The 25,645-nt window shown below is 44.7% G+C and overlaps 1 protein-coding gene across 1 annotated transcript in view; it reads left to right on the forward strand.

The window, feature by feature from the left end:
* Window positions 1–4,234: 4,234 nt before the first annotated feature.
* The window catches only part of LOC308232663 (uncharacterized protein), a gene marked incomplete at both ends in the record, with an annotated part of 33,121 nt that continues 11,710 nt past the window's right edge, over window positions 4,235–25,645 (forward strand). The window contains 12 exon segments of the mRNA XM_080639891.1: window positions 4,235–4,455; window positions 5,093–5,102; window positions 5,473–5,619; window positions 7,742–8,060; window positions 8,063–8,148; window positions 8,152–8,171; window positions 9,995–10,211; window positions 11,004–11,168; window positions 19,959–20,090; window positions 20,931–21,044; window positions 23,245–23,407; window positions 24,613–24,679. Coding sequence (XP_080496017.1) covers window positions 4,235–4,455; window positions 5,093–5,102; window positions 5,473–5,619; window positions 7,742–8,060; window positions 8,063–8,148; window positions 8,152–8,171; window positions 9,995–10,211; window positions 11,004–11,168; window positions 19,959–20,090; window positions 20,931–21,044; window positions 23,245–23,407; window positions 24,613–24,679 — 1,661 coding nt within the window.

Consider the following 25,645-nt stretch of genomic DNA (forward strand, 5'->3'; position numbering starts at 1 on the left):
CCACCTCTCTGGGGTGAAGAGCAGGGCAGCCTGCATTTCTCCAGCCACTCGTGACATTTTGCCAGGCTTGTGGCACAGTGCAGCTCTCGGAGCTCACCCCCAAGGACTCTGCAGCAAGAACCAGTGCTGAGCTTACTTGCAAGTGCTGTGGCCTTGTCATGACACTTTGGTGGCCCTCGAGCGGATGAGCTGGGATTGGACTGAGAAATGCGTTTCGTCAGCTCCACCTCTGTGAAAAGGCTCCTGTGGGAGGAAGAGAAAAAGATGCCAATTGCTCGCAGCGCTCACGCTGTGAGGACCAAGGCCCTTGCCAGATCTAAGCCTGTGGAAGCCTCCCAAGAGATGTTCCAGCTGCAGCAAGAGAGGACAGCACAGCTGGGCTGCTTCCAGGGGCCCCCTCTCTCCTTTCCCCAGCCTTTGCTTTACAGGCCTGCAGTGGAGGAAGAGGAAAAAGCTGGTGGCAGCAGCAGCAGTCTCCACCACTGGAAGCGCACCCTGATAATACATCTAAAACCGCTCCTACAATGCTCAATTGTTTTAAGTGACTCGAGGCTTGCAAACTCAGCTAAAAGTAGCCCATTCATACCATGGAAACACATTATAATATATACATGTGCTTCACAGAGAACCAGCTCTTGCAGGCAATCAAGAAGGACATCTGACACTGCGGTGTGGAGGATTGCTACAGCGAGAAAAAGATGAACTATCACATCTTCATCATCCTCCGTGTGACCTTTGGATAACCCGAGGAAGACAAGAGAGAAGTAACGACCCCTACGACCGCCAGAGCGAGCTACCATGCATGCTCTAGTAGGTTGCAACCTACGTCAGTTAATTCTGGGAAGAAATTATGCACAAGGTCCCTGGGAATTATAACGTATATGTATGAGATGAATTCTCATAAGCAAGAAATCTGTAAGAATCGACATGCACGTTTGGTGGAGCAATTCCCCCATGCATCGGGTGCCATAATAAATAATGCCTGCTTCTTAATGCTACATTTGATGAGAAAAATGAGCACGAGCCGGCTTCAGTGCGCGCTCACAGCCCAAAAAGCCAACCGTATCCTGGCCTGCATCAAGAGGAGAGCGACCAGCAGGTCGAAGGATGTGATCCTGCCCCTCTCCTCTGCTCTCATGAGACCTCCCTTGGAGTATTGTGTGCAGTTCTGGTGTCCTCAACATGAAAAGGACATGGAACTGTTGGAACAAGTCCAGAGGAGGGCCACGAGGATGATCAGGGGGCTCAATCACCTCCTGTATGAAGACAGGCTGAGAAAGCTGGGGCTGTTCAGCCTGGAGAAGAGAAGGCTGCGTGGAGACCTCAGAGCAGCCTTCCAGTATCTGAAGGGTGATTTAGGGCAGGATGTCCCTGCCCATGGCAGGGGTGTTGGAACGAGATGATCTTAATGTCCTTTTCAGCCCTAACTGTTCTAGGATTCTATGGCTGGTGTTAAGGAGTCTTATTCTACCGACTTTCGGTGACGCCGCAGCACAGCCTGATTCTCATCCCCTCCCTCCGTGTTCCCTGCCCCAACATGCCTCTCAGCAGCTCCTCTCAGTGGCTGTTCACACAGGGGGCACGGACTGCTGCCCCAACCACTATCCCGCACCTCTTTCCTGGGGCTGAGCTCTCCTCCCCATGCAGCCTCCCTCTGTCAGTCAGGCGGGTCCCAGGAGACCAACCTGAGGTGCCAGGGGCTGGGACCCCCCTCCCCCGGGCAAAGCTGGGCCCCAACCCTCACAGTATAAGGAAGCCCCTGCTGCACACTGCCTTTTGGCTGGGAGAGCAAGCCATGCTTTCAGCCAAGGCCCACCAGAAGGGGGCTTGGCAATGCACAGGGCTCTTGTGCAGAAGTGGCTGTCAGCTTCCCCATGCTGATCCATGACCTGCTGGCTGTATTAGGCCATGTCCCAGCTACCGTCCTAACCTGATGCCCCAGGCACGAGCGGCCAACTTCGTACCTAGTCGCCTGGCGGTGGCTCTGCCCTGCAGTCTCTCCTACTGACTGCTGGTCAGTCTCGCTCTCAAAGGAGACATTTAAGGCCCCTTGGCCTCTTTTCCGTGATGCCTTTCTCCTTTCCATCTCTGGGCAAAGGCAGCCTCCCTGCTCAGCTCTTCCTCCTAAGCCTCAGCAATCTGGGCTCCTCAGGCAAAACCAGCTCCAGCAGCAGCTCCGCGCTGCCCGTCCACAGGAGTGTCCCTGCTCAGGGCAACAGTCACGCGCAGCTGTGGGCTCTCTCCCTGCCCCACCACGCTGTATGGGTGCCCAGTTCTATGATGTCACAGTGGGGCTGAGCAGGGCTCCCTCTGGGCTCCCGTGGGGCAACATGGAAGTTGCCTGCTCCTTAGGAACAACTTTCAAATAGCTTCATTTGACTTGGCTTTCACAAAGTGGCCTGTGCTTGCCGTAGGATTGTTAGAAACTTAAAAATGCTTCTTGTAAAGGCTCAGCTTAGACACAACAGTGAAGCATCTCTTTATTTCAAGTTTTTGCAAAAACAGGCCTTGTAGTAAGGAGGCACACCCTGGTCACAAGGCTTTTATGACCTTTTGATGGCCCACCTCCGACCGCAGAGTCCCTCCCTTGTTTCCCTATTGGCTAGGTACTCCAAGGTTTACAGCCTATCTGAAGTGCCTAAGTTACCCACACCAAGTCCACCCCCGGGTACAGAGTGCATTACTTCCTTTGAGAGCTCACTACCCTCCCACCCCCGGCCCCGCCTCGCCAACCTGCTTGTGTGGGATGGCTTCCCTACACTGTAAGCACTAACCCAGCTCCTGCCAAAGTTTTCACGCCTTAACCGCCATCTTTCGGCTAACTGCAAAAACAAGACTTTAATACTTTTTACAAGATTATTGAGAAAAGAAACTGATGCACGGAATGAGACTCTACAACTCAAAGGGAGTTATAAAGCAGGTATGTTTATCATGGCGCCGGCTGCAAGGGGGGTCACTCCTCCTGACTTGCACACCGAGGGGTTAAGCAAGCAGATATTTATTACACACAAACATGCATATTCATTTGTGATAAGCACATAAATGTACTGGCTTTCGGAAATCATAGGTGTTACTACGTGGATGTAACTGTGTGAGTTCGCAGTAACAGAAACAAAGCTCGCTGAAGACACAAGATTAGGCAACAAGTTGAAAATGGCCAGGACTCTTGAGCAAAATGGAGTCAAACAACAAAAAAATTTGTAAAAGTAAAAGAAAAGGGGGGTGTGTGTTTTGATATGAGGAAAGCTAGTGCCTGGACAACATAGGGCTAAAGTACTTTTAGCCTAACTTAGGTCGAAGAGAAAGATCAATGTTTGTGTTGTAAGTCTGTGGAATTTAGTGGCCTGACTAAACCTGAATGAGTTATTTCACACCATCCTTCTACTTATCAGTTAGTTTAGAGACAGAAGCTCCCAAACATCTGCTAGCTTGGGATACTCCCTGTCTGCCCCTCCTGCAATAAATTTTGCAGGAAGGTCACGCTGTTCTAAATCTTTGCCAGCTATCAGAAGAATTACAGATACGGCTGGGTTCAGCTAGTTCTGTGATTACTGGGGCATCCAAGTGTGCCAAAGGTGAAGAGTACAGCATGATGAAGACTGCTTACTTCATCTTGAAGACCCCTCCTCACATGAGGAAGACTGCTTACTTCATCCTCAAGACCCCTGCCCACAATCACCGCAGAGCAGCACACAGATGCCAAGAGGAGGAGACTTATGATAATAAGGTCCTGGAGCTAGATATAATATTCCCTGCCTATACGCGGGAATTATGACTATGTATATGGGTAATGCAATAGTGAAAGTATATAAACCTGTAACAAATGCTCATCAGCGCGCCTCTGGCTACGGTCGTGCACCCAGCGCTGTTGCTTTTGCTTTACTGACTCTGTCCCTCAATAAAACCCTGTTATCTCGTTTAGAGGAGTGAGCTCGTATTTCACAGCAAGGTTGAGCAAGGCGGCCAGGAGAGCTGCGAGAGTTGCAGAAGAGACGACGAGCGCTGGCAGAAAGAGCAGGCCAAAGGGCTGGAGTGAGCAGGGCCGGGCTCACGGTCAGGCCTGCTGTCCTATACGGTGCTGCCGCGGGGGGGCGGCGCAGGGTGGCTACGCGGGCCTCCCTCTAGGCCCCAGCGCCGGGCGAGGCCGCCGGGGTGTCCACGGCAAGGCGCCGGCCGTGATCTGGGGCCTCGCACCCCACCAGGCGGAGTCGGCAGTGTTGTCGGGGGCGCGGCCATGGCCGTCGATGTGGGGCGAGTTTTCGCTCTGCTGGCGGCCAAGGGCACGGAAGAGGCGAGGGCGGCTAGCTGTGGCCACAGCTCCAGGCAGGGCCTGCCCCGCGGGCCGGGGACCGGCAACGTGCGCGGTGCTGATGCTGGGCTGCGGGGAGAGACCGCCGGAGGCCCCCCGCTCTGCCACCCGGGTACGAGCGTTCCGCGGGCCCCGGACGGCTGTCGGTGATGCGCCGTGGCCACGTGTCCCCCAGCATGTGTTCGCTGGGAGCCCTGCCCGTCCGTGGGCAGGGGAGGGGCGGTCTGGAGGCCGTTATTAGCACCATAATGTTCTTTTGTTTTAAGCCAGGGGCAGTCGCTCCTTTTATGCCACAAAGTGCCAAGACTGTGGCAGGGCTGCATACTTTATGATTATTTTTAATGCAACAGAAGAAGTGAAGAATTGAGATTGTTATTTAAGTGGTTTTTGCTTTTAATTAACAATTTTTGATTGATTTATATAAAATATCTTCCAAATGCTTGGTTTTGCTTCAAAGTGGTGAATACCTTGAAGTGTTTGTGGCTGAAATCAATGACGATCAGATTTCAGTCAGGTACAGTCAGATGAGCAGGTTGGTAGCTAAGGTTTTCTTCACAGAAGAGAGGGGGTTATGGACAACTTTTTTACTGCGCATCAGCCACTTTCATACAGCCCAGCACTTTGTTTGCCTATGGTACAAAATTTCATCAGTGCGTTCTCCGGAAGGGTTAAAGTGGCAGTTTTGGAGCACTTTTAAAGCAAGTGGTGTGTAAAGTTTTAATAATCCAGTCACTTCACATGCATCTGGCAGTTGAAGACTTTTACCTTTTGTTTTGAATGCAGAATGCTGAAGGTATATTGGCATACCGGTCTTTAGGACAGCTGTTGAATGGTTGAATAGATGTTGGTTTCTCCTCTGTCGTTTAGCAATGAGAATATGAGCACTGAGATACATCTACTGAAGTAGTATGGACTACTGATTGCTATGTGATGGAAGAGCTTCTAGAGAAATTGGTAAAATCTTGGCTGGGCTTTGAAGCCCACAACTAAAGTGACATTGAGACTGTGCCCAGTCTTAACTGTGTAACAGATTCATCCTCTTCATGTGTCAGTTGCCTGCATCTTGTTAGTCCTGCTCTGCTGCAGTAAGAATGCAATTTCACTTATTTTTGTCCTATCAGTTGTATCATTCTTCTTGTCTTGTCCTCTTTTGTGGATTACAGAGATATGTGGGAAAGTTGTACATAGGCCACCGCCACAGAAATGGGGTTAACTACAGGCCTGATGGTTCCAAATTCACAGGAGCTGTTTATCTTGGCCGTGTAGAAGCCTATGGGATGCTGGAATGGAAGGATGTCAGAAAATTTCAGGGAACTGGGAAATTGCTGTGCTAATACTGCAATTCCTGTGCCTTTCAAAGTCAGAAGTGGTTTGGTTTGGTGTTTTTTGGTTGTTTTTCTTCTTTTTCCGAGTAGCTCCCTTAGTATTTTAGTTCTTTAGAGCAAAATTGTCATGCTTTGATCTCCCATGAGTTAGGATGCTATTTCAACAGTTTAGCTTCTGTACTCAACTTTCCCATGGGGAAATATTGAAGGAGATGATAATAGAATCATTTGAGCTGGAAAAGACCCTTAAGATCATGAAGTCCAACCATTAACCCAGCACTGCCAAGTCCACCACTAAACCATATCCGTAAGTGCCACATCTACATGTCTTTTTAAATACCTCCAGGATGGTGACTCCACCACTTCCCTGGGCAGCCTGTTCCAAGACCTAACCGCCCTTTCAGGGAAGAAATGTTTCCTAATATCCGGACTAAACCTCCTGTGGTGCAACTTGAGGCCATTTTCTCTTTCTACTTGGGAAAAGACACCAACCCCCACCTCACTACAGCCTTCTTTCAGGTGGTTGTAGAGAGTGGTAAGGTCTCCCCTGAGCCTCCTTTTCTCCAGGCTAAACACCCCCAGTTCCTCATCACTCTTGTGCTCCAGGCCTTTCACCAGCTCCACTGCCATTCTCTGGACCAGCTCCAGCACTTCAATGCCTTTTTTGTAGTGAGAGGCCTGAAACTGAACACAGTATTTGAGGTGCAGCCTCACCAGTGCTGCCTGGAAAAGTTTCTTGTTCACGTATCTGATGTATGTAATTTGGGTGTTTATTCTCCTTCGTTGATGAAGAGCTTATTTGTTAGACAGTACTCTCAAAAGGCATATTAGGATGAATTAGAAACTGGAAAAGCACTGCATTTTAGGAAACTGTGAAGATAGCACTCTGAAGTTTCCAGGTAGCTAGTTGGCTGGTTTGCATCATTTTCAGCCCTGATGTTGCTAGTAGAAGCTGGAAATCTTGTTTTCTAAGAGCTTGCAGTCCTTCTTTATTTTCCTAAAAGGTATATCTGACCAGTCCCAAGTGTAGGGGAACAGTGCCCACCTGTTCCTGCTGATCCCTGGGTATCTCTGCAAGTCCTCAAATAATCTAAAACATAGAGAGAAACAACATAACAGTGTTTGCATTTAGAGGGCCAATCAACACTGAGGAGACATCAACAAGAACACAGCATTCTTGCTCAGTGTTGATAATGTGGCGTTAATTACAGATTTAGGAGAGCTTTAGTTTGAGTATATGATGTAAAATCTAAAGCTCGGGGAAAAACAGAGAAACTTGAGATCATAACCATACTCAGAATTTTATTCTTGCCAGTATATTCTGCCAGTGATAGTGCTTTTGGCCTACTCATTTATCTGTGTAGGTAAACAGTTCAGTGTGAAGTTGCTGATTTTTGCTCCAAATGGCTGTTATGAGGTTGTGATAGCTTAGTGTGAACCTGTCTTGAACCATCTGTGTGGTCCAGATACGCATGAGTCTGCTTGAATTTGATGATGTTTATGCCTTACCTACCACAGTGTCCTATCAAACTAGGATACCTTTTGTAGGAAGACTGCAACTCCTGTCCTGTAGTGCACTATTTGCTGCTGAGACTCTTCCGTTGGCATGTCGTGTCATGCTTGCAAGACTATAGATACCCTAAATTTAGTTACATTGTAAGAAAAGAAACGTGCCATTTCCAGAATCTGTGTCTGCGCCAGATGTGTTTCAGAAATGTTTGTTTTGAGAAGGTAGTAAAATCTAACCAAAAACCTGTCCTGGACCAAAAGGCTGCAATCTAAAATTGATCACAGAATAAAATTAAAATAAAATCTTGCCTAGGCCTTAAAAGCATCAGGAATTGTAATCTAAACATTACATCCTACTGTAGTTAAATTTAGGGCCTTCCACTGTTCGTGTGCTGGAAGATTTGTGTTTGCTGTTAATAGACCAAAGTGAACGTGAAGGCTTTGCTGTTCAGATTGGCTTTGGCAGTTATTGCTCTGTCAATAGTAAGTGGACCAGTAAGGCCAAAAGCAGCCAGATTGGTTTAAATACAATCCAGACTTTAACTGTACAAATTGTTTGCTCTCTGACTGATACTCGTGAGTTTACTTGTTTCTTAAGGGGCTGTACAAATCTGATGAGCGATTTGGACCAGGGGTTGAGAGCTATCCAGATGGCTGTCAGGATGTTGGCTTGTGGCTCAGAGATCATCTAATTAAGCTATGTACTGAAGTACCTGGTTATTTTCCTGTCTTGGATTATCCAGCGCACTACAGGTACACTGATGACAGATCTCAGAAGGGGTATATTTCACTTGAGGAAGACCCATTTCTCCGTAACTATAAGCATCTCCCTTTTGATGATAAGGATATTTTACCTGAAGGAGTCTTTGCATATTCTCGTAACATGGATCGTCTTACTCTGACTCACTCCTTCCTGGAGAGTGTGATGCTCTGTATTTTCAGAAGAAGCTGCCTGAGGAGGACCCTTGGCCTGTTGCAAATGTAACCTCCCTGCTGGTTCGAAGGTAGATGCACGTGCATAAGCAGAGGTAACTGCTGATGATTTGTTTATTATGTGTGGATTTTTAACAATTACTACCCATGGGTGTTTGTTGTTTTCAAATTTACGTTGCAGGATAAAAGCTGCACTCCAGATTGGGTTTTGTGGCCTTGAGATTACAAGTTGCCAATAAGGGTTGTTTTTTTTAAAAAAAGGAAGCAAATAACATATTCATCTCTCAATTTATAGATTTTATTCCTTTAAGTTAAACATTGGGTTTATCCTGGTCACACCTAGAAAAATAATCCCATTACTCATTAACAAGTCAGGGTTTCTGGAAGTCCAGTTTTGAAAAGAATTGGGAGTCAAGGGCTGTAGAGACCTGTTCAGACCTTCGCTGTCCTGAGAGTGTAGTCTTGCATAGAAATAAAAATATGGGAAAGCATAGCGCCAGGTTTTCAAAAGTACTGAAAATATGGTTATTGATAACTCTTTGTGGTTGTCTTGACTCTTGTTCTTCTTCAAGGCTATTCAAAATACGCTGTAACAAAAAAGTCAACAGCTAGTAGAACTGCCAACTGCACATCAGTTTTTATGTAGCTTGGTACTTGTATGTGCAGATGCTTTTTGAGCCCACGGAGGATTTCCTTGTTTGCTTTTCTGATAGGAACACAAGCTACCTACGTATATTTTATAGTCATAGTTAAAGCAGGTGATGAAAATTAGATCATAAACAAATGTCATGACTGTGCATGATAAATGGGGTCATAAAAACACATGGTAGTTAGATTTTGTTTTCTTATCCGTCCATCAAACATCTACTAAAATACTTTTAACTTGTCTAGATAAAATCCATATGCTACTGCCAGCACCCCATTAATATAAGCAAGCTCACACTATCTAAAATAGCTCTTAAAATGATAGCTGGCCTTATTTTCCCATCTTGCAGACCAGCATATTTTATTCTTGATGCATTTTCATCAAAAAGAACTGTCGTGGTTTAAGCCCAGGCCGTAAATCAGAACCACGAAGTCCACTTCCCCCCCCCCCCCCCCCCCACCTTTCTTCCCTCTGCTTCTGGAGGGACGGGGAGGAGAATCAAAAGAATGCAGCTCCCACGGGTTGAGATAAGAACAGTTTAATAACTAAGGTATAACACAAATCACTACTGCTACCACTAATAGTAATAATGATAAAGGAAATAACAAGCAAGAGAATACAACCGCTCACCAACCAGTACCTCACCCCCACCCCGCCATGATCCAGCCCTTCCGGGAACTCTCCATTCTACATCCTTGGCATGACGTGCTGTGGTATGGAATACCTCTTTTGCTAGTTTGGGTCAGGTGTCCTGTCCCTGCTTCCTCCTGGCTTCTCCTCCTCCCTGGCGGAGCATGAGACTCACAAAGTCCTCGGTCAGAGTAAACATTCTGACCCACAACTGAAAACATCGGCTTTATCAGTATTATTCCCAGGTCGAAAGTCAAAACACAGCACTGCACCAGTAGAAAAAATGACTGCTACTGCTAAACCAGGACAGTATCCACCCCTTGTTCCATACCATTCACGTCATGCTCAGATCCCACACTTTCAATATACCCTCACTCTCATCTCAGTGCACTGTTATCTTAGTGCACAGACCAATCCCTATAAAGCTGCTGAGTCCATTCGGTCCATGATGTTGGGCTCCATCTGTTGTAACAGTCTTTCAGAGCAGGAGAGGCCCATTGCAAAGTCCACCCCTCGATCATGAGTCCATCTCTATGTTGCATCTCTGCCCTGATGGATGGGCTCATCAGGCTGCATTGCTGCAGTAGTGGTCCAAGAGTACCTAGCTGCTTAAATGTGCTGTGCTTTTCTCTCCTTTTCTAGGCGCTGTCAAGTGGAGTTCAATTCAGATGTCAACCTCATTCTCAGTGGAGCCCGCAATGCTTATGGGCCTTCAGGCCCCAGAGAACTTGCCTCGGAGCAGCTAATTAAGAAGGCAGCAAGAGGAGACTATGATGGGGTCTCTGCGATTCTGAGGAACGGGCTTGCTCATCCAGACATAGCTGACAAACATGGATACACAGCACTTGCTGCTGCGGCTGTAAGATTCTAAGCATGACTCTTTACCACATGATGAGAAAATTCCTGGCGTAGTAGGCTGGATTAATTTTTTCTCATTTCATTACGTAGTATGAAGGAATGTTCAACAAGCAGAAAACCCAGAAAAGCGGTGTGGCATGAGTAGTGTCTGTAATGACTGGTATCATGCCAACCCCCATGGTAAACAAAGAACCTAAAAGAAGCCCTTCAGTAAATATTAGCAGTGATTTCAAATGTCAGGTTTGATTTCAGGTTGTGATTATGCAGTGGGCTAGATCTATGTTCTTGGATGTGATTGTGCCCTTATTATTTTTGATCCTATTTGCAATCAGATGCACACAGAGTTGTTTTGTTTTTGCTGAAAAGCAGTTGTGGCTGAAACTACGCATGTACAACTCCAGTTTCTGTAGGAGGGGGATGCAATCTCGCCCCCTGCCTTTTTCTTTGTTTTTCTGTCAGCTGCCTCAATACTCAGCATTCACTGTAAATGCCAAGCAGAAGCTAGATAATTTAGAACACTGTATTTCTCCTATAGCCGTCTCAGTCATTTCTAGTCTCTCTGTGCATGAAACCTCGATGAATTCCTGCAAAATCCATTAGTTGAAAATTAACCAAAAAAGTTATGTTCTGAACCCTGTAAGACATTGAGCTTCTGTTTTGAGGAAAATATCAATGTGAATTAGATAAACAGTGTAGAGCATCATTACCTCAAAATTGTGTTGTCAGTTCTTTCCATGTCCCAGGCAAGAAGTGTGTACTTATATATGCAAATATGGATGCTTCCCCTCTACAGGTGCATTCCCGTAATGCTCTTGTCAATCTTCTTCTTGATAGTGGAGCTGATGTGAGTAAGTGTAGTGATGAAGGATTTTCTGCTCTCTCCATGTGTTTTATTCTTGTTTATCCAGAAGAATCTTTTAAGGGTAATATTGCTGAGAGGAGCTTGCACAGTTACAAGGTTTGTTTACTTCTAATCTAAAATAACAGAATCATAATGTAGTATTTTGCCAACCTGCAAGCTTGCTTTTAAAATTTGCTGTATAAAAGCCTCAGAACTTTAATACATTTTGCATTCTGAAACTGCAGAATAATCTCTGCTCTCACTGCACTCACTTCCTAAGTCGAAGAACATGCTCCTATGCAGTTACAAGCTTACTCAGCAGTTGAAATAAGGCACTATATCAATAGCAGAATGCGAGGCTGTGCTGGCTAGGTGTTTAACACAGTGAAGATGCAGTGGGAGAGTTAATGGGAATTACAAAAATGTAAGTAGAACAGTAGGATGTAGGTGATTCTCCTGGTACTACGTAACCTTGCTGGCATCATGGAGGTGGCTACTACGAAGAGATTGTTCTGTCAGAAGTCTGGTGATGCTTGGGGAGTACTCAAAAAGGAAGAGTCGTATCCCTAACCTTTCTTCTGCCACAAAATGAAACACCTGCTCTTACTTCCTGTGTAGGAACAGGATATGAATTTTGTAAGGGTACAAACCTGGGAATGGGAAAGCAATGAAAGCAAGGATGCTGGGACTCACCAGCCAGGATGAGAAAACAGCTGAAAAAGGGGTCTGGGCAGGAACTGTGTGGTCTTAGAAGTGCTTCCGCGTAGCCTAGAAATGGAGGGGTGCCTCTGGAACTTTCACATGAGGTTAGACAGATTAGGCTTGTGCTTTGAGGAAACTTGTTGGAAATTAAGTACCAAATAATCCTTGGTTGCTCTGAAGTCACTGTTCCAGTTCCAAGAGTACGATCATGTGGTCGTGCGAAACACTGCTAAAGTTGCAAGGCAACTATATGGGAAAGGGAGAAGGGGAGTGAGAGAGAACTGCTGCTGAAAACCACACAGAAAATCAGTGTAGAGCTATTACCTCTCATAGTACTATAAGGTAATTAGGAGTAGAGAGGGGATCTTTCTATGTTGGTCGTTGTCTGTAGCAGTCTGTGAGATCTGGCGAGTAGACATACACTGCTTTCACTTTTCCTCTGAGTTGAACTTGCATCCAGATTTGGAAAAATTAGCCTTGTAGATCCTAGTATCAGATTCTCATGCAAGCTAATGCAGGTTGAAAATCTGTGTGTGTCTCGTTTTATTTCAGCAATTCTTTTTCTCTTAAGTTAGGTGATGTATACTGGAAGAAAGATTCAACTGTTCTGAACACGCTTTAGACACCATGGAATCATAGTAAAGTGAGGGTCGGAAACGACCTTAAGATCATCCAGTTCCAACCCCCCTGCCACGGGCAACCCCTCTAGACCATGTTGCCCAAGGCTCTGTCCAACCTGGCGTTGAACACTGCCAGGGACGGAGCATTTACCCACTTCTTTTTTGGGCAACCTGTTCCAGTGCCTCACCACCCTCACAGTAAAGAACTTCTTCCTTATATCTAACCTGAACTTGCCCTGAAATTGAACAAGAGAAATATTCTGTTATTTTAAGAAATTAAAACAAATGAACAAGCAAAAACTTAGTTACAATTTACTTCTAAATTATATCCCTAACAGCGGTTAACAAAATTCCAGTATCATTATATGCTGTATTGCGTTAAAGCTGTGATTAACAGGCGTGTTAATATACTGAGTCATGCACTGGAAGAAGATTTGTTTCATTTTAGTAACACTTCTTTTTTCTTTTTTTTTAGTCTTTAAGTGGACTGAAAAATCAGAATCCTCAGAAACTGTGAGTGATGCTGAAGGCATAGTGTGAGAGTAAGTCTCATGCGCTAGAAATGGGAGACCAACTCTCATAAATGGTTTTGCAAAAAGAAGGTAACATTATTTCACATATTTCACATAAATGTGCATCCGTTGCAAGGAAAGATATTTTTTGATTGTTTAACTGGGCAAACCTTGTTTACGAGTAGAAACCACTAACTGTTTATACGCTCTAATGTGGCTCACGGCAGCACTGAGAAAGACTATAGTTGAAAAGTGCAGTTCAAGCAAAGGACATCATGCTTGAACAAGACAAGATTTCTTGTTAGAAGATTGTGAAAAGCTTCTAAATATGCCAAGGAGAGTTGCAGTGTAGTGCAGACCTGAGGAAGGAGAATATATTTGTTACTTGAAGTCTTGACTACATAGGAACTTGCTTGTTGTTTTCTGCAAGTGTCTGTTCACCAGTGTCAGCTGAAACATAGTCCAACTGTTTTGCATTTGTGGATCTTTGAAAGGGACACATTTTGCTTTTTGCTTTGCTTACAGAGCAGTCACCAAAGATGTCCAAATTTTTGTGTGGGTTTTATGGCAGTGTAGGTCGTTTTGACATCTCAGACCCCTCAGACTGAAAGTTCGTGGTTGGCCTTCTGACCTCCATCCCTTATTTGTGCCACATTTTACTTTTGTGGCACAAAAGTAAAACATGCTCCCACCTCCCATGATTCTTGTTGTCTGAAATACTGTGCATACTGCATATTGTTCATTGGAATATAGAGATCTGCTGAATGTAGGGCTTGTGGGTAAAGCCGAGTTATTACAATGCCTGCAAAGATGAGTATACCGTGAGAACACTTTGTGATGGAATTTCTGGGTGATATCCAAGCATCCAAGTGCTGTCTGCTTCATTTTGTAGGGGTGTCAGATTCTTTTGTGTGTGTGGATAGTTTGCCTCCATAGAGATGCAGATGGCACCTGGAATATACTGTCCTAATCTAGCATAGCACTGGTTCCAGCTTTTGTTTAAGAGAAACACTGGACCTTTGTTTTGTTGGGATGGATGGGTGAATGAAGTTTTCTTGAGGAAAGAAACTTCCAAGCAGTCTTTGATGGCAGGAAGGAGGACTCTGTTTCTTTCATTAAACAATACGAAGACTAAATGTTTTACAAGTCACATGTGAGACTGGTAAAGACGCAGATAACCTTGCCTAGCTTTTTACCTGTCCCTATGCTGCAGCTTTTCATGACTGCAGAGACTGCTCTTTGCATGCCACTGCTTTAGTTTAGAGGGCTGAGATACACTGACTGTACTGTCTCCTCTTCAGGTCATAATGTTGTTGCCTGACTGGTGTATGACAGTTGTGATGTGACCCTAAAGACTGCCATGTCTTCCCTCTGCTAAGTGACAGTTGTAATGTCTATTACCTGCAAGCCATTTTAGTCCACTAGCTTTTCTTGGAAGGTGCTAATATGTTATTCTGGTATTTTCTATGTCAATTCTAGACGACAGAAGAGATGGGAAGCAATCCAGCTACTGCTTCGTCGAGGTGCAGATCCCAACGCATCCTGGGCCCCACCACACCTTCTGTTCTTTGCTGATAAAGCTGCAGACGCAGAAGCAGTGGAACTCCACTTAAAAAGGGGAGCCAGGTCTGATGTGCGGCTTCCATCGAAGGTTTTACTGAATGATATTTCATAATATGGGATTCAAGGTGTGTACTGCAGCTTCAGTGCCCTACTGTAAAATATCTTGCATGTCAGAATCAGCTTTAGAATGGCCAGAAAGCTGTTTAAAGCGATTATCCTGTTCAAAGATTTATTTTTCTGTTTTTTAGTAGAAAGAACTCAAAGCTCCTTACTCTCCAAGTTTCTCTTTCTTACTATGTTTTCTGATTGCCAAGCTTGTGAGTGGTTGAGGAATATTTGTGAAGCTGCTCCTGACGTTGGTTATAGCTGTTGTGATATTTAACAGGCCAAGTGTCTGGGGCCTTTAGTATTCCACACTCTTATAAGTCTGGGCTCTAGATTTCTGGTGGCTGTCTGTGAGGCGCAGCATATGGGAAGAGTGAGCTTGGATTATTCTTAAAATAATATTTATCACTATTTAAGTGCTGCTTCTGATAAACAGGAGTCTTAATGCTATATTTGTGTTTTCAGTTAGGGGGGTTAACTCCCCTCCACATAGCTGCCTCGATTCCTGGGGAGGAAGGGGTCCAGATAACTCAGTACCTCCTGCATTCTGCCCCAGATCTTAATGCAAGGGCAGAAGATGGAAATGAGCTATATGGTCCAGACAAGGTATGTTGCTTTTTGAGCTCATCTTTCAGCTATTGAAATTCAGATTGCAGAGGACCTGAGCAGGGAGTTGAGATTACTGCCTGCCTGATTTTGTAGTGAAAGCTTTGCATTTCCCTGAAAGAGCCTTAAAAAAAGAAAGAAAACCAAACCCCCAAAAAACTAGAGTCACTTGAGGTGTATTGTATTAGGTTGTAAATAAACACATGCTTCCGGTGCCCCAGAACACTCTGTCATGTCTTACATAAGACAGAGTCTAGAAGTTTCTTATGTGTAGTCCAGTACAAATCATAAAATCATCGAATCATAGAATAGTTACGGAAAGGACCTGAAGGTCATCTAGTTCCCACCCCCCTGCCATGAGCAGGGACACCTCACCCAAGGCTCTGTCCAGCCTGGCCCTGAACTCTGCCAGGGATGGAGCATTCACAACATCTTTGAGCAACCTGTTGCAGTGCCTCACCAACCTCACAGTAAAGAACTTCTTCCTTATATATAACCTAAACTTCCCCGATTTAAGTTTAAACCCATTCCCCCTTGTCCTGTTGCTACAGTCCCTAATGAAGAGTAACTCTCCAGCATCCCTGTAGGCCTCCTTCAGATACTGGAAGGCTGCTATGAAGTCTCCACGCAGCCTTCTCTTCTCCAGGCTGAACAGCCCCAACTTTTTCAGCCTATCTTCATATGGGAGGTGATCGAGTTCCCTCGTCATCCTTGTAGCCCGTCTCTGGACTTGCTCCAATAGCTCCATGTCCTTTTTATGTTGAGGACACCAGAGCTGCACACAATACTCCAAGGGAGGTCTCACGAGAGCAGAGGGGCAACATCACCTCCTTCGACCTGCTGGTCACACTTCTTTTGATGCAGGCCAGGATACGGTTGGCTTTCTGGGCTGCGAGTGCACACTGCAGCCGGCTCATGTTCACATCGACCAAGACCCCCAAGTCCTTCTCCGCAGGGCTGCTCTGAATCTCTTCTCTGCCCAACCTGTAGCCGTGCCTGGGATTGCCCCGCCCCAGGTGTACGACCTTGCACTTGGCATGGTTGGACTTCATGAGGTTGGCATTGGCCCACCTCACAGGCGTGTCGAGGTCCCTCTGGATGGCATCCCTTCCCTCCAGCGTATCAACCGAACTACACGACTTAGTGGTGCTGGCAAACTTGATGAGGGTGCATCAATCCCATTGTCCATGTCACCGACAAAGATGTTGAACAGGATTGGTCCCAGTACCGACAATCACAACTCTTTGCGTGCAGCCACCCAGCCAGTTCCTTATCCACTGAGTGGTCCATCCATCAAATTGATGTCTCTCCAATTTAGAGACAAGGATGTCATGTGGGACAGTGTTGAACGCTTTGCACAAGTCCAGATAGATGACTTCAGCTGCTTTGCCCCATCCATCAGTTCTGTAGCCCCATCATAGAAGGCCACAAAATTGGTCAGACATGATTTGCCCTTAGTGAAGCCATGCTGGCTGTCACCAACCGCCAACCATTTCTCATGTGCCTTAGCATGCTTTCCAGGAGAATGTGCTCCAAGATTTTGCCAGGCACAGAGGTGAGGCTGACTGGTCTGTAGATCCCTGGGTCATCCATTTTCCCCTTCTTAAAAATGAGGGGTTTTTTTTCCCTTTTTCCAGTCGTCGGGAACTTCACCTGACCGCCATGATTTTTCAAATATGATGGACAGTGGCTTAGCAACTTCATTTGCCAGCTCCTTCAGGACCCGCGGATGGATTTCATCAGGTCCCATGGGCTATGTGCATGTTCAGGTTCTTAAGATGGTCTTGAACCTGATCCTCTCCTACAGTGGGCCCAAGGTCTTCATTCTCACAGTCCCTGTGTCTGCCTTCCAAGACTTGGGCAGCGTGGTCAGAGCACTTGCTGATGAAGGCTGAGGCAAAGAAGTCATTGCGAACCACAGCCTTCTCCAAAGCCAGGGTAGCCAGTTCTCCTGATAGCTTCTGGAGAGGGCCGACATTATCCCTAGTCTGTCTTTTGTTTGCTCCATACCTATAGAAGCCCTTCCTGTTATCTTTCACCTCCCTTGCCAGATTTAATTCTAACTGGGCCTTAGCTTTCCTAACCTGGTCCCTAGCTTCCTGGGCAATGTCCCTGTATTCTGCACAGGCTGCCTGTCCTTGCTTCCACCTTTTATAAGCCTCTTTTTTCCCCTCTAAGTTTTCTCAGCAGTTCCTTATCCATCCATGGAGGTCTCCTGGCCTTCCTGCCACATTTCCTTCTAGTTGTTACACAACACTCCTGAGCTTGTAAGTCAGGATATAAGCATCCCTTCCCTCAACCTGGTTGATCCCTGAATATCAACCAGCAGTCTTGGCCCTCCTGCCCTTCAGGGCTTTATCCCACAGAACCTTACTAAGCAGGTTCCAGAAGAGGCCAAAGTCTGTTTTCTTGCAGTCCAGGGCAGTGAGCTTGCTGTGTGCCCTTCTTACTGTCCTGAGGATCTCAAACTCGACCATCTTGTGATTGCTACAGCCAAGGCTGCCCTGGAGCATCACTTTCCCAACCAGCCCCTCCTTGTTGGTGAGTACGAGGTAAAGCATGGCACCTCTCCTTGTTGGTTCCTCTATTACTTGCAAGAGGAAGTTGTCTTCCGCACAATGGAGGAACCTCCTGGACTGCTTGTGCCAGGCTGTACCGTCCCTCCAGCAGATATCCCCCATGAGGACAAGGGCCTATGAGCACGAGGCTGCTCCTATCTGTCTGTAGAGCACTTCATCCAGAGAGTCCTCCTGATCAGCAGCTTGTACAAGATCTCCTTTGACTGTGACTCACAAGCTCTCTGTTGACTCATCACCTGTCCCCAGACAGAGATCCATACTCAAATGTCTGAAGATATATATGTCTGTTATGGGACTTGCTTGCTTCATCTCCATGGAGTTGTATTTTAGTACTTTGTCCTTAACTAGTAAACAGGAGAACTTAATACCTATTTATCAACAGTATTTAGTTACAGAATGCCCAGACACAGTCTAGGCAAAATTTACTTTTTCAAATATCACTTTTATATTGATCTGGTAACCCTTTATTCATAGAGCTTAAATGAATATGTGAATGAGCCCCACTCAAGGCAGGTCCTTTGTGCCTGAAAGCTTGCTGCTTCCCTCTCACGCCCAACTCTCTGTCATTTGGCCCAGTGAAAGTTATTAACATCTATCTCTCAAATTTGCTATCCCCAGACTTCTCCAGTAGTTTTACTAAACTTCCTAGTGAGTGGTGTGAAAGCCAGCAAGACATGAATGTAAAGAAAGTAGGAAAAGGGTGGCTATTGTTTTTGTGGGGCTGAGCAAGCCATGGTAAGAACACTCCAAAGGGAGGCAAGCCTAGCAGTTCCGAAAAGCTGAAAGGGGCAGGATTGAAGTGTGGTTTCTGCATCCCTGTTTATCTTTCTCCAATACAAAAGCACACCAATAATCCAGAGCGGCATTCTGTTGGAAACTCAGCCATGAGCAAATCTAGAGGAAACCATTTTCAGTATTTTTTATGAAACCAACATTCTACCTTTTGTTCTGTCACTACAAAATTTATACTTTACATAGGATAAGTAGTAGAACAAAGAAAATATTTGTAGTGTGTTGCTGTTCTTTAACTATATTCCGTTCACTGGAAGGGTATCAAATATCTATAAAAATAAATCTGAATGCAATATATACAGCTAGAGGAGCTAGAGTGTGTGCTATGAAAGGGCTGACAACTGCATACAACATGAAATAGATTCTGTATCAAGTCTTTGTTTCTCAACCTTTTTCCGTATGCTGTCTTCATAATTTTAAAGTCAATTTTGGTATTCTTCTGGGCAAAAGTGTTTTCTTGCAACACAAAAATTTAGGTTTCATGATTTTTAATGAAATAGTCCCATATCCAACAATTTCTACTGGTTCCTTATGTCTGATAAAGTAATGATCTAATAGGCTGTAAGGGATCAACCTGTCTAATCCTTATCTTTGTAGTAAAGGTTTTGGTTTTTTTTTTTTTCCAAATACGTTATGACTCAGACCAGGTGATTTTTAAAGCTACCCTTTCACAGTATCACAGTATCACAGTATGCTAGAGATTGGAAGGGACCTCAAAAGATCATCTAGTGCAATCCCCCTGCCAGAGCAGGAACACCTAGGTAGGGTTACACAGGAATGTGTCCAGGCGGGTTTTGAATGTCTCCAGAGAAGGAGACTCCACAACCCCCCTGGGCAGCCTGTTCCAGTGTTCTGTCACCCTCACTGAGAAGTTTCTTCTCAAGTTTAAGTGAAACCTCTTGTGTTCCCGTTTGTACCCATTACCCCTTGTCCTGTCATTGTTTGCCACTGAGAAGAGCCTGGCTCCATCCTCGTGACACTCCCCCTTTATATATTTATATACACTAATAAGGTCACCCATCAGTCTCCTCTTCTCCAAACTATAGAGACCCAGCTCCCTCAGCCTTTCCTCATAAGGGAGATGCTCCACTCCCTTGATCATCTTAGCTGCCCTGCGCTGGACTCTCTCCAGCAGGTCCCTGTCCTTCTTGAACTGAGGGGCCCAGAACTGGACACAATATTCCAGATTCGATGGTGATGCTATGATTCATGCTAAAAGAAGTAAAAACTACTGTCTGGTGACTAAATTTTTGAGTGTTACTGAAGCTATGACAAATACAGGCCGATACTGCAAGTGTGCTGTGGTAAATACTGTAAAGCTTTAGGGCTTTGCCTGATCTGACCAGGGTCTGGGTTTCCTGCTGTAGAACTGTCAATACAGGCTTCTCCAGTCACTAACGTGTCACATTTGCATGTGCACATTTGCAGGCAGTGATTGAACTCCTCAGACATGGGGCTGACCCAAATCTGCCATTGATTGGAGCAGTAAGAAGTGCCCTGTGTGCTGCTGTCCGTACGGCTTATGAGCAGCAGAGGACGGCAGCACAGAGGATTGCCTTGGTGAGATAACTTCTGGGTGTTTATTGGGTTTTTTTTCAAACCTCAGAAAACCAGAGAGTTCTGTCTCCTTTCTCTGTAATGGGTAATCTGATTTCTCCCCACTCTTCCTGTGTCTGTTCCTAATGCTGTTTATTTCTGTCCTGAGGAACAGGTGTTTTGTATGGAAATTCATTTTCATGTTCAAGTAAAGAGGATGATAACTTCCTTGTGTAGAAAAGGAAAAACTGCATTAAAGTCAGATGGGGTAGTTGTAGTGCCCACATTCCTATCAAATCTGACTATAACCTTGTTTATGAACCCAACCAGCATCCACATGAAGAGAGCTGCGTTGTCTTTGATTGTTAATGTAAAATATTCAATACCACTGGTGATGAGTGAGCTTTCTCATTCATGATTAGGTCAATGGCAGCATTTGGCCTTGTGAAAACTGGAGTTTTTTCTCCTCATCCAAGGGAGCACAGGGCTGATCTTATTCAGAGTGGAGGTGAAAGGCTGCAGCTGATGGGTCTGGGAGAGGAGGGAATTTTCCTCAGGTGGGTTCTGTTCTGAACCCTCCCTCACTAGTTGTCTGCGCTTCATGTGTTGCTGGAATATCGTGAGATATCCAGAAACAAATAGCTACTGCCTGCAAGAAGGTTTTACTTACAGAACATGTTTAGATTTGACAATTCATCATCAGCTCTAAAGGGGCAGAAGAAATGCATGGTTTGGTGCACAAAATGGTCTCACAAACAGAGGTTAAGCTCTGATGCTCAGCACTGTCTCTGTAGCTGTGGTATGAATGCAGTTTCTGGGAAGGTTTTCTTTTTGCTTGAATGTGTCATGATTTGCTGTCTTCAGGTTGATAAGCTGCTTGAAGCTGGTGCAGATATCCTTGCACCAGTTACTCTTCAGGAAGGACAGAGAAAAGCTGTGGGAACAGTTGTTGACTACGCCTATTATGAGTATTACCAGGTATAACTTCAGTTTCCATATCTGAAAGTCCTGTGCATTTGCATCCATTCAAATATATGGCCTGTTATGTCCTTATGAATTGACCAGGGCCTCCTTCAAAACCTTTTATGGAAATTTGATTTTCTCTTCTTTTTTTGGTGAGACTCAGTTCAGCACCAAATGAAACACTAATCAGTTAAGTTTCAATACCCTCTGATAGTTTTGCCTGTGAAGACAATCCTTGCTGTCCATCTTATCGTAAGATTCCATTCATAATCTGATTGAACAGGGTTACTCGTAGTCTTAAACTTGGGCATTAAAACCAAAAATAGTATGTGTTTCTGTGAGGCTACAACCAAATCAGGGGAAGTTATTATGGGTTATAAATCATGTTAATTTCTGATGTCTTGCAAGCCATGAGAGGACATTATTGGTCAAATTTAAAAATAATGGATTTCCTAACTAAAATACATATATTTAAATAAAAAATACATTAAAATATGTATTATGCATTATATGTTATAGATAAATAACTAAATATATATTTATTAAGTGAATTTACTAAAGGGATCTTTAATCATTTAGTAATGCCTTATAAAAAGAATCCCACTGTGAAGTATAATGAGAAACTTCTGCTGATGTGTTTTTTCTGTATATATTTGTTTAAAAAAACTACTTTAAAAAGGCCTGGGATTCTGTGACAGTTCAATTAAACCTCTTTTTTTTTTTTTATAGCATTCTTATTAACAAGAAAACTTACATGTTGAGCAGATTGCTTATGTCTGAAACATAAACAGCAGTTGTTCTGAAAAGAACGGTAGTAATGGTCACCTTGTTCACAGAGCAGCCTGCTTAGAGCTACTGAGGGTTTTTCATCCCACACCAATGTTCTACGTAGACATACATAGCTGATTCTCAAACAGGAAAATAAATTAAGCAATTCATAGCTGTAATCACAGGTCAAATTTGATCACTGTACTCCATGTATCTTACTGTCTTGCTCTGGACGTTTTTTCTATGCTCTCCTTCCTGGCACTTGCTACAGGGAAGTAGCACGGGAAATTGAGGAGTGTAGTAGTGGGCAAACAGTGCCCCCCAGCTGTCTTTTAATTTTCAAGAAACTTCGTGGTGCTTCCAGACGTGCTGGGAGAAGAGCTCTGCAAGATGAGGGCAGCTTCCAAGTGCAAGGTCCTGCAGATGGGTCCATGCAACCCCTGGTATCAGTGCAGGCTGGGGGTGAAGCAGCGATTGAGAGCAACCCTGAAGAGAAGGACATGGGGGTACTGGTGGTTGAAAAGCTGGATGTGGCCCAGCAGTGTGCACTGGAGCCCAGAACCCCTCACCCTGTGTTGGGCTGCATCCCCAGAGCATGAGCAGCCAGTCAAGGGAGGGGATTCTCCCCCTCTGCTGCTCTCTGGGGAGACCCCCCCTGCAGTCCTGATCCAGCTCTGGGGCAACAGCACAAGAGGGACGTGGAGCTGTTGGAGCGAGTCTGGAGGAGGCCACGGAGATGCTGCGAGGGCTGGAGCAGCTCTGCTCTGGAGCCAGGCTGAGAGAGCTGGGCTGGTTCAGCCTGGAGAAGAGAAGGCTCCGGGGAGAACGTACTGCATCCTTTCAGTACTTAAAGAGTTTATAAGATGGAGACAAACCTTTTAGCAGGCTGGTTGCAATAGAACAAGGAGTAATAGTTCTAAACTTGAAAGAGAGTAGATTTGACTAGATGTAAGGAAGAAATTTTTTACAATGTGAGTGGTGAAACACTGAAATAGGTTTCACAGAGAAGATGTGAAAGATCTTCTCTGTGAAACCTATTCCAGTGGGAAGGGATGCCCCATCCCTGGAAACACCATCCCTGGCTTAGTGGTGCTCTGAGCAACCTGATCTTGTTGAAGATGTTCCTGCTTATTGCAGGGGGTTGGACTAAATGACCTTTAAAGGCCTGTTCCAACCCAAACTATTCTATTATTCTATGATTTTCTCTTGACGAAACATCTGGAAATTGTTTTAGTTAATTTCTTGAGCACTCACCAAACCGATAACTGGAACAACTAGGACATCTAACCTGGACATGTTCTGTGCTCCATAGCATGAACTGAGATCCAAGCCAGGATCCAGCAGGGACGATGCTGTGCTTTTAGAATTGGTTGGCTTTAACTCTGAAACACTAACTTGTGTGCTACTGTTCCCAGGTGTTAGTGAATTATCTCATGTTATGTTGCAGGATAGAATTGCTCACACACCATACCACATACTGCCAGCATTTGAGCAGGAAGCTTTTCAAACACGCCGATCACTGCTGGAACACTTTAGAGTGAAGCTCCGTGAGCGTGTCATCCTGAAAGAGAAAGAGTGGGATGAGGAAGAGCTGAGAAGATCCAAGAAATGTTAGTTCAAGTCTAAGATTAGTTCAAGATTAAAGGTAGCATCACCTGGTGTGAAGGGGAATTGATTATTATAGTTCTCATTATTGTCTGAAAAGGTAACTCCTAATAAAACCTGCTTATCCATGTTTGGTAAGGAGATGTAGGGGTTATGGAATCCTAGAATAGTTAGGGTTGGAAAGGACCTGAAGATCATCTAGTTCCAACCCCCCTGCCATGGGACACCTCACACTAAACCACGTCACCCAAGGCTCTGTCCAGCCTGGCCTTGAACACCGCCAGGGATGGAGCATTCACAACTTCCCTGGACAACCCATTCCAGTGCCTCACCACCCTTACAGTAAAGAACTTCTTCCTTGTATCCAATCTAAACTTCCCCTGTTTAAGTTTGAACCTGCCACCCCTTGTCCTCTCACTACAGTCCCTAATGAAGAGTCCCTCCCCAATTCTACAAATATTAAAGAGAATGAACAGGCTTTGTGAAGAAATCTGAATATGAGTTTAGTGCCTGTCAGCTGCTTCCTGGTAAATCCCTGTACAAGATCTACTACCATGTGTTAAGGAGTGATTGGAGGAGTTGGCTCTTCTTTCATGGGAGAACCTTGGAATTGCTTGTCATTACTGCAGGGATCAGGATACATGCAGTGGTCACTGCGGATATCTAGTGTACCTTCATTCCTTATGGCAACTGACTATCAGGTCCTCTCCCATTATGTCAGTGCTCTTCTGCTATTAAAGTAGCAACAATGAATATATTAATATGTTACATAAATCTTAATTTGGATGGTCTGAGTTACACCCTCAGTACTGGTCAAATGCGTGGTGAAATGAGGCTTAGATCCTAGGTCTCTGATAGGTCTTTGGGACAAAAGATGTAGCACACTTGGGAAGTGAACTCAGAATGTAAGGCTGTTACCTTTGCAGTTCAGCATCACCTGTGACTCTGTGGCTTGTCACAAGCAGGTTGTAAGAATAAGTTATCTGTATGGTTTCTTCCTCTTGGCTGTGACAGGCAGCAATTGGCTCCTATTTTCTTGGCTTCTGAAGCTTGTGGATGGAAGATGCATTTTATTATGTATCTTCAATTTTTCTACAGTAGACAAAGCCAAGCAGACTTTTAATGACAGTGGGTCTTGTGACTAGTATTTGAATTCTTATGTCAGAATACCAATTTTTGTTTTCCCCCCTGTTCTCTTTTGCTGGTGTAGCGGATTCAGCCATTCATAAACGTGTTTCAAAGAAGAAAGGAGGGAGCCAGCATGTGGAAGAAATGAGGTAGGACAGTACTACAGGATACTGCTCTCAAGGATTGACTATTACAAGTCAAAAATCCTATGCCCTGGGGATTTTTCTTCCTCACCAAAATTATTGTCGCCCTGCCATTTTTCTCCTTTCTAATGTTTCTCTCCAGTCTATCCAGACTTACCAGCTGCCATTAGGTTCTTTCTGGGCTCTGATCACATCCCTCCTTTTCAGCTCCAGACTTTGCTATTACTGTTTATAATATTCAGTCTTCTTGTGAGAAGCAGAGTGTCCTTGTGTTTTAAACCAATTAATGACATCAGTACATTAGAGGAGCATGCAAATACTAAGAATTAGGCCCGTACAAATTTTGTAGCTTACATTTCTCCAGAAATTTCAGGAATAAGTTGTACAGTTTGAATGTTATTCTTGGAACTGTGTATTAACAAAAGTTTGAGTAATAATGGAATACTGGCCTCAAGGATATTGAATTCTGTCACCAGTTTCTCATACCGTACGGAATTCACAGGCTTCTGAACTTTGCCTCAGTATTTGAATCAAGAGGAAGTAAGATAGGTGTCAGGAGCTGGGGCCTTTTTGAAGACAGAAATTTTGAGGTAGCATTTTTTTCTGAACCAAGATAGATCAATAGTAGCATAAGATGCAGAAATACCTAGAAGAACATGAACTAACTCAAACTAAAACCTGGAAAGTTAAACTAGTACACCAAGATTTTACAAATAAATCTCAATGATGACTTCCAGCAACAAATGAAACCTTAGTGAAACTTGCTATTTGGAAATGATCCTTAGATGCTTTTAAAAGGATGTGAATCTGTAGTCCAGCTTGCACTTATATCTAATATTCTGCTTCCCTGTCCCACTGACAGCCTTAATCCAAGCAATCTGTTTTATGTTCCAACTTTGGAATAACTGTTGTGGTGCAGAGGCCTATGAAAGCCCTTGTTTGTCTCTGCAGTATTCCAGGGTGTTCTGTGAG

Source organism: Psittacula echo (genome assembly GCF_963264785.1).
Source record: "Psittacula echo genome assembly, contig: SCAFFOLD_89, whole genome shotgun sequence".
NCBI classification, from domain to species: domain Eukaryota; kingdom Metazoa; phylum Chordata; class Aves; order Psittaciformes; family Psittacidae; genus Psittacula; species Psittacula echo.